Consider the following 12,102-nt stretch of genomic DNA (forward strand, 5'->3'; position numbering starts at 1 on the left):
CAAGATGCCCAGTATGATATTGGTTAGTGGTTAGTGGCCAGCGGAAGTTGGCCTCATTAGGAATTCAGCTCATGATCGGCACTCTGTACGGGGCACCTGTTGCATGGACCCAGTTACTTAATCTTAAGAGTTTGGACCTTCCAACTTATCTCGGCCCAAAAAGATATCTCTGTTTGTTGTTCGTGTCTTTTGTGCCTTGCTGGCTGATGTTTGCTGCCTGTGTTTCTTGTTTGCCAGGAAAGATAAACACAGATTCCAATCTATTTCGAAATATTTTGTTTGACATGGCTGAGATGCTGTCTAAAAGTATGCGCTTTATTTTCAATATGTTCAAAGCATACTTCTTGGGGCCCCCAGAAAATGTTTTTTAAAATCTATTTTGTAGAGCATACTTTTGGGCAGTGATATAAATTCTTTATAAGAAATCCTTTAATTATAATTATCTAAATTAGCAAAATAATCATTTGGAGTAAGGAATGGAGCAGGACTGCGAAGAATTAATTAACCAAAAATCAATTGAAGAAGGATCTTTATCTGTATTTGGTGTTAAACAAATTAATGGACTTATTTTATACTAAGTGTGATCCTATACGCGATGGATTATAGGATCCTATATTGTGTTTTCGAGAGTCTTGATTGGTTAAGGTATAAATTGATCCCTATATAAGTTATCATTTAATATATATGGTTTTATAAGAACAAAAGATAAACTCCGTTAAAATTGTAATACTTTTTATTTGTATTTTAAAACATAATTAAGATTATAAATATAAACATACGTGAAAGTGGATCTCAAATGTAGGAATCTTTCGTCGAGCAGTGTATAATAAATATGGAAAGCCTAAATCGAATGCGTGTAATGCAATGAGAAACGAATGAGGGGCGATAGTATCAAAGTGAGTTAAGGGCAGGGATCCCTGGGAGGTGGAATATGGGTGAAATAAATACAAGGTCCACAAGGGATCTTGGTCTTACACACTAGCAACCCCGAGTCGTAGAGGAATCACATGGCCTGGCTAACGGGATGCATCTCCGTGCTGCGTTGTTGCAGTGGCGCCTACGCGTTGTCATTGGCCATGACCTTGTTGATCCAGGGCACAAAGCGCTGGATGTTGGTGTAGACGCCGGGCAGGTGCTCCCGCCCACAGCCGATGCCCCAGGACACGAGCCCAATCAGGGTCTTCCGCCCGTCCATGGTCAGCGTTAGCGGCCCGCCGCTGTCGCCCTGGCAGGAATCCCGCCCGCCATCCTTGTAGCCGGCGCACAAGAAGACCTGGAAGATAGGAAACTATAAGTATCTTTATTTTCATGACCGAACCCCTTGATAACTCACATCATGGATGGCCTCTCGTCTTCCTGCTGCGCGGAACCATCGCTGGCAGCGATCATTGGAGATCACCTCCACATCCACCTCTTGCAGCACCGAGGGAACGGTGCTCTGGCCATGTCGGGTTCGCCCCCACCCAGCCACTGTGGCCATTTTGCCCGTCAATTTGGTAGTCGAGGGCGGCAGGCAGACGGGTATGATGTGCTGCTTGTAAACCACATTTCTATCCAAGCGGATAAGGGCTACGTCGTTCTTGAAGTCGGCGGGATTATAGTGGGGGTGCACCTCCTTCCTCTCAATGCCATACTCCTCGTGATTCAACCGCTCCTCCTGGCCACGCACATCCCATTCGCCCAGGCGAATCTTCATGTTGGAGTTGGTGGTGCTGAAAGGGAAATAAGTATAAGTTATACTAGGGACTTACAATGCTAGGTGTCTAAAGGTATGCAACAATATTTCTTAAGCTGAGAAATACAATGAATTCATTAAGAAATATGACCATCTGCATACTTTTAGACACCTAAATGACTTTTGAAAGTGATTTCCAAAGCCAAGGATTTATTTCTACACTTACGTGGCCACACAATGGGCTGCCGTGACCACCCATCGATTGGAGATCAGTGCACCACCGCAGCTGAGCTTTCTAGTAAGGAATCCACTCTTAATTAGAGCCACCTGCCAGGGATGGGAGCCAAAGCCCGTGGAATGGCCACCCACAATGCGATTGGACCGGGTGTAGACCTCGCCGCAGCCTGTGGATAAAAAAGTGGATCAATTATAATAAAGGTAACCTCATAGATAGCCCTAAAAACACCATAGTAAGTTAAGAAAAGAGCTAAAGAATCTAGGAGATCTAGGTGAAAGGTGACAGTGTGAGAGTGGTGGTGCAGCTTAAAGGAAAACCCATTGCAGAGGTGCCAGAGAAGAGAGATTTGTGTTGTAGAGTGTTGCTTTGTACCGGGCACTGGACGATAGCTGGCATCGTGGTAGCCACCGCTCTGGTACTCCTCCGCTGCCTCGCCAGCGTTCAAGTCCAAGACATTGCCCACCGCAAAGGCCTGGGCATTGGGCAGTGGCTCATGGGATGGTGGTGCTCCAGGCGGGTCCAACTGCTGCGGGGATTCGGCATCGAAGAAGCTGTCCAGGTGGTTGGTGATCCCATTGACGGAGCCCAGATGGCCACCGTTCTCGTGCTCCCAACTGTTCAGGCTGGAGGAGGAGGATGGGCGACTGGACCCTCCACTGGATCCCCCCGGCTTGTAGGGATTGGAACCGCTGTAGAGGGTGGGTCGCTTGGTGCCGTAGTAGCTGCTGCTGGGGTAAGCCGGTCGTGCGGCGGAGGAAGCCGTGGATGAGGTGGATGGGGCCGCTGACAGGCCGTTGCCACTGTGGTGGTGGCTTTGGTGCAGGTGGTGCTGCGGCTTGTTGGCATTCGTCGCCAGGTCGGGATAAATGTCATGCAAGTGTATTATGTCGCCTGTGTGTGAGAATCGTGATTCAGGATGATGGTCTGATGGTCAAAGACTCCGCAGGTCGATGTCAGACTTTCCCCCAAAAAAGTGACCGACCAGCAATCACAATAAAAAGTGAGACCCCAGACACGACCGCGATTATGTCAGTTGTCCCCAGACTGGTCGGTCTGGCCATTAAGACAAAGACTGGGTGTTTCGCACGTAATTCAAACCAATCCGAAAGACATTTCGGGGGACGCACAGAACGGCGTCATCGTCAAGACTTGATTAACACTTTCGAGGAGCTCGGCCCGATTCAAGTATGCCGTAACTTTGGCGCTGTGATTTTTCCCACATTTGAAAGCAAACAAAATAATAAAACCCTGTGTGGGTCGGAGGGGTATGGACCCCTTCGAATTTAAAACAAAGAAAGAAAACCAAAAATTTCACTTTTAAATGCGAAAACGTTCACCTTCGTTTATTTCCGCAAGTGACTCTTTGAGTTTTGCTTATTTCGGGGTTGACTCCGCTTTTTGGCTTTATCATTGTCGCCAGACGGCTTGGGAAAACTTCACACATGAACTACCAAAGAAAGCACGCAGAACCCACTTCTTTATGGGCTTCGAGGAAATGTTCAACCGAAAAGTGGGGAAAAAACTCTCAAAATTAAGTTAAATTGCGGTAAAAGAAAAGGTTGCAGTCCCAAGATTGATGTGCGTCCGAAAAGCGGCGGTGGAAAATAAAATTTTCCACCAAGAATTATTCATAACATGTTGTAATGCCTGGTTATTGTTCAGGTTTGCTTTTATGTTGGTAACGTGAAGGCAGAAATCTAGAAAACTAAACAGAGCACAACAAAATAGCTGCGGAACAGCTGAAGAGGGAAAACAGCCACTCGAAGTAGCCGAATAAACCAAACATCGTGGGCCAAACGCATGCTTTTGTGGCATAATATAAGTGGCCTGCGATTCTCCTAGGCCTTCTAGCTGCAGCTATTGCCGAATTGGTAATTGGTTAATGCGATTACGATATAACCAATGCACTTGATGCCGAACCAATTGATCCATAAACCAGCGAATCAGCTTGGTTTTTGGAATGTGAACGTATGAACATCAGTTATATAAAAACAAACGAATAAATAGTAGGTAAGTGGAATCAACTAACGATTGTCCAATTTTAAACATCGCTAAAAAGGGGAATGCTACTCTTCTACATTTGGTTTCTACTTGTAAGTATTTTCTCTTGATTTTTGGGTCATCATGAAAGAATACAAAGTTTTACTAAAGAACAATGTACAATTAAATTAAAACCCTTCGTAAATTATTTCTGAAAGATCATAGTCATGTGATAAAACGAAAATTAAACATGTTCCGGTGTTCGCATTTCAGTATTTTCTCGAATTCCCTTTTTTTTCTTTGGTAAAACAATTAATTTATTATAATATTTCCCTAGTGGTTCAAATTATATAACAATATTGACCATAAAACAATTGGAATTCGACAGTTCTTTAAACTAAACAGTTTTTAAATTATAATGCATTGATATAACAATTAGGGACTTTTTTCTCGTGCACATATTAAGAATATTATTATATCATATATTATAATAGTATAGTCGTGGATAACATGCAAATGTGTCAGGCACCTAAAAAATTTTTTTAACATAACATTTTACTTTCTGTCTTTATCCACATGTTCTAGATTTATAAAATGCCTGCATCTTTGAATTCATCTGCATGTCTAAAATGGGTTTGGCTTTTAAGGTATATTTTCATGTACTTATGAGGAACTATTCATTTTTAGCTATTATATTACTATATTAAGATCCAATGTGAGCTGAAGAATAAACTCTATGATAGACCTTAAGTATCCCCAAAATGTATTGTGTTATATTTAAATATATAGGGTACCTTTTCCACTTGGAATAACTGGTTCTGCGCTATTTAGTTGTATTTCCCCGGACCAGGCCCAAAGGCTCTTGCTCGTGTGCTGGTGAGCAGGGCAATTTGTTGTCATTTTCGAAATGCAAGCTAATTTATAGCTCTATTATACGAAACCGAGTTGCATAACTCGAAGCGCAGCAATTTGCAATTGCAAGGGAATGGCGCGGGGAAAGCAGCAGGCGAAATGTCTTTCAGAATCAACTGTTTGTCTGGGTTTTTGGTAATCGGAATGGGAATGGTGGGCTGGGGGATGGGAATGGGAATGGGGATACTCACTGGTGTTGTTAACCGGGGCGGCATGCGGACTCTCCTCGGCGTCGAGGTCTTTGTCCACGCAACACGACCAGATCATGCCGCCGGAGCAGAGATCCAGGGGCTTGCCGCCGCCCAAGACACATGAGATGGACAGGCCGCACTCGAACTTGTGGCCACGAAAGCGGCACGACTGCGGTATCACTGCAAAGACAGGGGCGGTGGGGTAAAAGAATTAGTGAGGGGGTCAGATGGGGCTGGGGTTTGGGTCTGAGTCAAGTCAAATTGTTCGGCAGTAAGTACTTCGGGAAAGCATCTCCATCACGCTGTTCTCGCCATAGTAACCAGTGCCACTTCTGCGCGACAGGGCGTCCAGGATGAGCATGTCGTGTTCCTGCTGGGCACTGGGATAGCCCAGGGCATCTGCCCCCTTAGCGGCTATCAGGGGGGTCAGGGATATCAGGAGGACCCCCAACCTTAGCCAGGTGTCCTTGGAGTGCCTGGGCAATGGCAGCATGGCAAGTGAAAGGACTGGATTCAATCGGGGGGTTGCTCCACGCGCACTTTCACTTTCGATTGGGGTAGTTGCACTTTCGCTTTCTTGGCTTATGATTGATTTTCAGCCGGAGCTGCTCTGGCTGTCCTGCCACTAGTTCACCAAGGATTTCACTTTCAATTTCATTGGGCGCTTCACGCATGCGCAGTTTCTTTCGCCGCTCCGAAAAAAGAAAATCGTAATCTTCGCTTCACTTTTATGCCCCCTGGAATTATCTTTCTTTACGCATGCGCACACAGTCTTTTGGCCAGCGAGAGCAAACGGAAAGGCGACCGCGCGTCGGGAAAATCGGCTCAGAACTAAGCCAAGCTTTTGTGTTGGCCAGGCCAAAAGCCGAGCTGCGATCGCCGAGAGACAGCCGAAGACACGAGGAGATTTCCAGAGAGAGAGATTTCAGGCATTTCACTTGTAGAGCAACTTTATTTGAGCCATGTTGCCAGCCAACCGGCAACATGTTTCCAAGCCGAGCTCCATTTCAATTGGATTTTTGTTTCTTTTGGTCTGTTTGTTGTTGTGTCTTTTTTTTTGGCAAAGTTTCTGCTTACATAAAAGGCCAAGCCAAACCAAAAGCCAAATAATCTATAATCTTTGGGAAAATGGCCGAATCACGGCGATTGCTGTTAACACTTTCGAATGCTGCGAGTGTGCAATTGAAGTTAATTGCAGTTGATTTTCCTGTCTGTGTGTATCGGTGTCTGGAAACACTTTTGCTTTTGCCTTGGCTTTGGCTCATACTCATACCCATACTCGTATTACATATATCCGTGGCGGCAGCAGCTGCCATTGAACTTGTGCAGCCGCCACACACACACTCTACAATCAGGTATTTGATTTATCATATTTCGCCCGGCTGGCCAGCGTTTTAATAGTCATTCACTGTTGGCCGAAAAACGCGGGCTTTCTTTTGGGATCTGAATCTCGCAGTTTTGTGCCTTTATGTTAATGTGTAATCACCTAAAGCTTAATTGGCTTTCGTGTCTTTCTTTTTGGAAAGTCCAATTAAACAAGATGAATTGGCTGCCCAAGAACGGAATGTTCAACTTTCCCCTGGGGTCCAACTCCGATTTTCTCCCTATTTTCGAATTGGCTGCGAAAATGAGCAGCGAAGATCAAGGTTAAGCAAGGCGTGTTAACTAATATGCAAATTGGGCCAGCCGAAACGAAAGACTTAGGCAACGAACTCAATTTGACTTGACTGCGGAGGAGGGGCATCTTCGGTTGCAATACTCACAGTCCAGCTCATCGAAGAACTTGGCCTCCTTGGGCAGCTCCTTATCAATGGCCTGCTTGAGCTCCGGCGGTATCACCTCGTTGTAAACCGAATTGTAGTTGCTGTGGCCAGCGGCAGCAGCAGCAGTTGCAATTGCAGTTGCGGCGGCAGTTGCAAGCAGCAACATCAGCAGTTGCTGCGGCATTTTGCAATACTTTCGTTGCTGTTTACACTTTACACTTGTTGTTGCCGCTGCTGTCACTGATTTCTGCAATTGTGTTTCACTTAATTCACGTAGCGGCGCGAGTTTTTGATTGAATAATCGCACCTCGTTTGCATAGCAGCAGCAAAAGGGAATTTAGTTCACAATTTTCTCCACCTTCCGCTCGGCCGATTTGGCAATAATTCAGAGTGTATCTTTAGTATTTTTCACTCCGCTTTTTTCTCCTGCCGTATCGGCGCAGTTCGCAGTTCGCGAACAGTGTGCCGTCGCGTCGAAACACTTAATAAACAGTTGGCTGACAAATTCAAAATCAAAATGCCATCAACACCGCCGACTGACTGGCTGGTGAGCGGTACGCAGCGAGCCGAGCACCGACTATTGAGTAATAGTCACCAAAGAGAGGGCCAAAACCAAGAGAAAAGCCTGGCCAAGACGGCGAGAGACCCGCATTGAAAACGAAAGTGGCCAAGACAACGAGTTTTGTCGCTCAACTGGCAACTGGCAACTGGCAATTGCATGTTGCTATTGTCGCCATGACTAATATCCAATTTCTTTGCCCACTCGCTCCTCTCCAACTTCGGCTCCAACTTCCAAGAGGAAGTCGCGTTTTCCCCCAACACAACACACAAATTGGTGTTTTAGCAAAACCAACAATTGCCGCACAAATTGCAGCCGGAAAATCCCCATTCAGCGGCATCGAGCTGCGTCTCAAGCGTGACATTTACTTTCGGCCCAAAGAAGCTTTCGAGCCCATGATTACCGACCAATGGTTATTAGCCATTCGATGACACACATTTTCGATTTCATTGCCACCGCCCACGGGGGTATGTACCTATATTTATTTTCCTACACGTTGCAGCAGCCGCAATTGCACTGCGCAACCAACAGCATTGGGCAACCAAAAAGCAGGCTGCCTGGGCTTAATGTGCCTAATGTACAAATTACCGCCTGGCAGTTAGGGATTGGATTGTGCCATTTGTGGCACCACACCAAATAGGCCAAAACCAGTGACATAACCCAACAAGAGGCTCGTTTGTTTTCTCTTTCTTGGCGGCGGGTGGCGTTCAAGGTCGTGCGGTCTTCAGCCCACTTCCCCAAATGGCAAACGCAATTACACTCAGCTAATTGTATTGTTTATTAAATCTAATAAATATTGCGTCTCCGGCGGAGGATTGCACACTTCCATTGCCTAATGCTACGAGCCGTAAACTAATGAGATGGGTTGCATTGCCAAAGGTTCGGAGGGGATGCCCAGGGTCGTCAGCGGCTATAACTCGTTGCGGGTCACCACTTCCTGGATCCACCGCACAGTCTTCTGGACGTTGTGATAGATGCCTGTATAAAGTAGGATAAATTAGTAATAGATTTTGGATAAGTTCCGAGTCCCACCTGGCTGATGATCTACGCCGCAGCCAAAGCCCGCACTGGTTATGCCCACGAGCACAAAGCGACCGCGCTCCTTGATCACCAAAGGACCTCCAGAGTCTCCTAGGAAATTTAAGAAATATGTGTTAATAAATAATGTAATAATAAAATCTTTACTATACACATTAGAACTGACCTTGATTAATCATTTAGGTTGACTTTTATTAATAGTTTTGACTTTTCAATTTTTGAAACACACTGTTTAAGATAATATTTCTGTTGAATAATTTTCATAGACTATTTTACAATTGTTTATACTTTACTTAAGTAATTTCTGTGCAATTTTACTTACTCACAATAAGTAGGAATTAGTATAAATATTTAGTATCGAAAATAGCATAATACTTTCCATTGCACACAATCAAAATTTAAAAAATCATCCGAACACTAAGTTAGTTAAAGAAGTTTGAATTAAGCAACGAACTATTAACGTGAAGCCCAAAAGTATGCATTGATATTTCCCATAAATTAAAACTCGTTAAAACCCCTTATTAGTAATAAAGAAAGGTCCTAGTAACTTGTTTCTAAAAGTCTAAGTTTTGTACAAAATACTAATTTGGAAATAATAAATACAAAATAATTAAATAAACAGACTCGTATACATTTTGTTGAGTTGCAGTGACAGTACTATTGTTCTAACATCCCCCTTATAGAAACTGAATAGAATCTAGTATAAAGCTCACCCAGACACGCATCCATATGACCATCGGAATGGCCGGCACAGAACATCTCCGCCTTGATCTCCACATTGATCTGCTTGCTCTCGTGCCAGCGGACGCAGTCCAAGGTGGCTAAAATTGATATTATTAAGATCGGGATAGAGCAGACCAACCATCTCCACTCACTGATGATGGGAACACTGGCCACCTGCAGCATGTTGGTGCCGGCGTGGCCCATGTGCGCCTCCGTCTTGCCCCACCCGGCGATCAGTCCCTTCCGTCCGATCAGCCGGATGGGATATGAAGGCAGGCAGATGGGCAGGATGTGCTCCGTGAAGGCCGTCGGCTGGGCCAGCTTGAGCAGAGCCAGGTCATAGCGGTCCGGCTGGGTCATGCGGAAGTTGAAGCGGGGGTGGATGATCTTCTGCAGCACGCTGTGCTTCTCCACGGGCAGCGGCTCGTGGATGTGGCCCAGATCCTGGGTGTCCAGCTCCCCAAGGTAGACGGTGATGTCCGCCAGCTGGGCCTGCTGGATGCAGTGGGCGGCGGTGGCCACCATGTTGGCCGAGATGAGCACCCCGCCGCACTGGTACTCCGCGATGCGGATGTGCGCCTGCCACGGATACTCGGCGAACTGGGCAGGTCTACCGCCAATGATGCGCTTCTGCAAAGTGTTCTGCGCCGTTCGGGGCAGTCCACATTCGGGCTGAAAACCATTTAGTAAAATAAATATAAATATTTTTAATTAGCCTCCAAGTTGATATTATTGAACTATTTAAGATAGGATCTGTGATATAACTTGATCGGTATTCTTAAGATCCCAAGCTTTGCAGACCTATATTGCCTTATTTGACTATTAAATAGTTTAGCAAGACCCACACTTTACGGTTTATAACATCAAAATTAGTTTACCTATAAAACCAAATTTTATACATTCAATTTTCAGTTTGTCTACATTATTATACATTGCAATAGATTTTGTCTTTCTGACGCACAACAAAATTTAGGTCAATATCAATTCAATATTATTATTTAATCATATAATTTGAATGCTAAAAAATTTTAGTTTGACATTCAAAATTAGCACGTGGTTTTTTATTACTGTTTATGCTTCTTCGTCGAACCTGTACCTCTAGGCTCAAAAACATCACTGGGAATTGGGTTTCTTTATATACTTAAAATTCAAAGTATGAAATAATTTAATTCAAGAAATTAACAAACCCTGGTTTGTTCTCTACAACGGCTGGGCCCGTTGACTTGTAGGCTTTTTCCATGATATCAACACTTTTAAGCACACAGCTTTATCTAATAAAGTCGGAATCTGAAATGCAATACCCCTGGAAACTGTGTAGCTGTCCCTATTCTAGCTCTAATTGGCAAAATCCTGCCCGTCTGTCAAGTGAAATTGCTCAATTATCCCGCTCTGCGGTTGCAACGGCTCAATTACGGCTCCCGAACCCACCTTGAGATTGAGGAGCTCGTTGTCGTCACGTCGGCGCAGCATGATCCGCTTGGGCAGGCTGTTGAGATTGAGCTTCAGCTGGCCGTAGTCCACCAGGTTGGCCAGCGGGGAGGGGGAGTGGTGCAGGTGCTGGCTCTGCGGATCGGAGACGCAGCAGCTGAAGAGCCACTTGTTGCTGCCACATCCCTTGGCGTGCTTGCCGCCTTGCAGCCAGCAGGAGAAGCTCAGCTTGCAGGGCCAAACGCCGCTCTGGTGGACGCATTCCGCGGGCACGCCCAGCAGGGTGTTCAGAATATCTGGCGGGGATTCGGGATTACATATGGTTGGGATATATCCAATCAATACCCTATACTCACTAGCTTGGCTGGGAACAAAGTGACAGAGGAGCAGGAGGATCACGCACAGCCACAGCAGCAGCTGCATCTTGAAGTTCTGAATTCGGGGTCACAATTCGCACTTCACTTCACTCCATCGGAATGGGCTATAACGCTTTTGTTGCCAATGAAAGCATGACAATTTCTTATTCACTTTTCGAGCTGGCTTCTGACGTTTTCTTCTTACATTTCCTATTATTGCTGCTCCACTTTTACTGCCACCAGAAGATGCTGCTCTTTATGGGCCTGGCCTGTCTGGGTGACTCACGGAGCTCCGGAGCTCCACGAGATCTGTGTCCTTGATAGGCGAACAAGTTTCGGGTCGCTTGCAAATGGTGTGTAGTCGGGCTGGCTAATGGATTTTTATATAACCATCATAATGGGAACTGTGCCAATTCGCTGGATGGCACAGATTTCCATTAGTTTTCCTTTTCCCAGCAGCCACGCACCCGAGTTTCACACATTTTCCGCGATGATACCGAGAACTGTTCTGCGAAGTGAGAGATGGTGTTATATGCCACAACCGCACGCGCCGCTGGCCAAACGCAAACTAACTTCACGCCATTAGAAAAGACGCAGCAACAGGTTGATCTTGGTTCTTGTTTGTGTTGCTGCTGTCGCCAGTTGGTGTTGCTGCTGGGTTGAGTGGATGTTGCTGTTGCTGTTGCTGCTACAGTTGCTGCTTCTGATCTTCTTCATCTCTACTAATTATTACGAAATGCTGATGACGCCGCCAGCGGCGCAGGAAATGTTCTCCCAGTCTGTTATAATTATTTTATGCGACATAATTGCAACAACCGCTGCCATCTTTCCATGGAATGGGAACAATCCGTAGTGTTTTTGGGTTAGGCCATCTAGACAAAGGAGAACCACTAGCCGAAATGGGGACCACACACTCATTTATGTAACTTTCTAATTTGTCGCCAGCTGGGCGAGGTTGCGGGGGGATTAGCATATTAAATAGGGTTCTTAAGTGGCACACTCCCAAGTATCTCAGGTTAGGAAAGTGAAAACTCATTTTTAAGACCTAAGAAACAAGCAGCCACTTTGTCATCCCATTCTGTTTTCAGGCAGATTTAATGATATATCATATCATAATATATACATATGACTGTAATTTATTACCTGTTGATTTAACTTTCGATTTGTTTCTAAGCATAGTAAGACATATCTGGGTAAGATAAGAACATTGCATTATACGAACCCCTTAAATAATACTGT

The 12,102-nt window shown here is 45.2% G+C and overlaps 2 protein-coding genes across 6 annotated transcripts; both read right to left on the reverse strand.

Moving 5' to 3' along the window:
* Positions 1–715: 715 nt before the first annotated feature.
* On the reverse strand, positions 716–7,239 carry LOC108008248 (serine proteinase stubble). Of its 4 annotated transcripts, none has more exons than XM_036813025.3 (6): positions 6,760–7,239; positions 4,997–5,176; positions 2,286–2,804; positions 1,902–2,079; positions 1,334–1,712; positions 716–1,273 (listed from the first exon to the last, which is right to left on the reverse strand). In XM_036813025.3, exons 1-6 carry the CDS (start codon positions 6,941–6,943, stop codon positions 1,058–1,060), a joined length of 1,656 nt encoding a protein of 551 aa, XP_036668920.2. In that variant the 5' UTR covers positions 6,944–7,239; the 3' UTR covers positions 716–1,057. The 4 variants fall into 4 exon arrangements, with proteins under 4 accessions (XP_036668920.2, XP_065719487.2, XP_065719489.1 ...); XM_065863415.2 differs by lacking the exon at positions 6,760–7,239 and adding an exon at positions 5,276–5,820; XM_065863417.2 differs by lacking the exon at positions 2,286–2,804.
* An 850-nt stretch (positions 7,240–8,089) lies between these two features.
* Positions 8,090–11,418, reverse strand: LOC136116581 (serine protease 33). Of its 2 annotated transcripts, XM_065863418.2 has the most exons (7): positions 11,069–11,418; positions 10,864–10,996; positions 10,508–10,803; positions 9,232–9,751; positions 9,070–9,177; positions 8,351–8,449; positions 8,091–8,296 (listed from the first exon to the last, which is right to left on the reverse strand). In XM_065863418.2, the coding sequence occupies exons 2-7, from the start codon at positions 10,928–10,930 to the stop codon at positions 8,229–8,231; spliced, it is 1,158 nt and encodes a 385-aa protein (XP_065719490.1). In that variant the 5' UTR covers positions 10,931–10,996; positions 11,069–11,418; the 3' UTR covers positions 8,091–8,228. The 2 variants fall into 2 exon arrangements, with proteins under 2 accessions (XP_070850747.1, XP_065719490.1); XM_070994646.1 differs by having other exon boundaries at positions 8,090–8,296; positions 10,864–11,418.
* Positions 11,419–12,102: the final 684 nt, after the last annotated feature.

Source organism: Drosophila suzukii, chromosome 2R (genome assembly GCF_043229965.1).
Source record: "Drosophila suzukii chromosome 2R, CBGP_Dsuzu_IsoJpt1.0, whole genome shotgun sequence".
Taxonomy (NCBI): domain Eukaryota; kingdom Metazoa; phylum Arthropoda; class Insecta; order Diptera; family Drosophilidae; genus Drosophila; species Drosophila suzukii.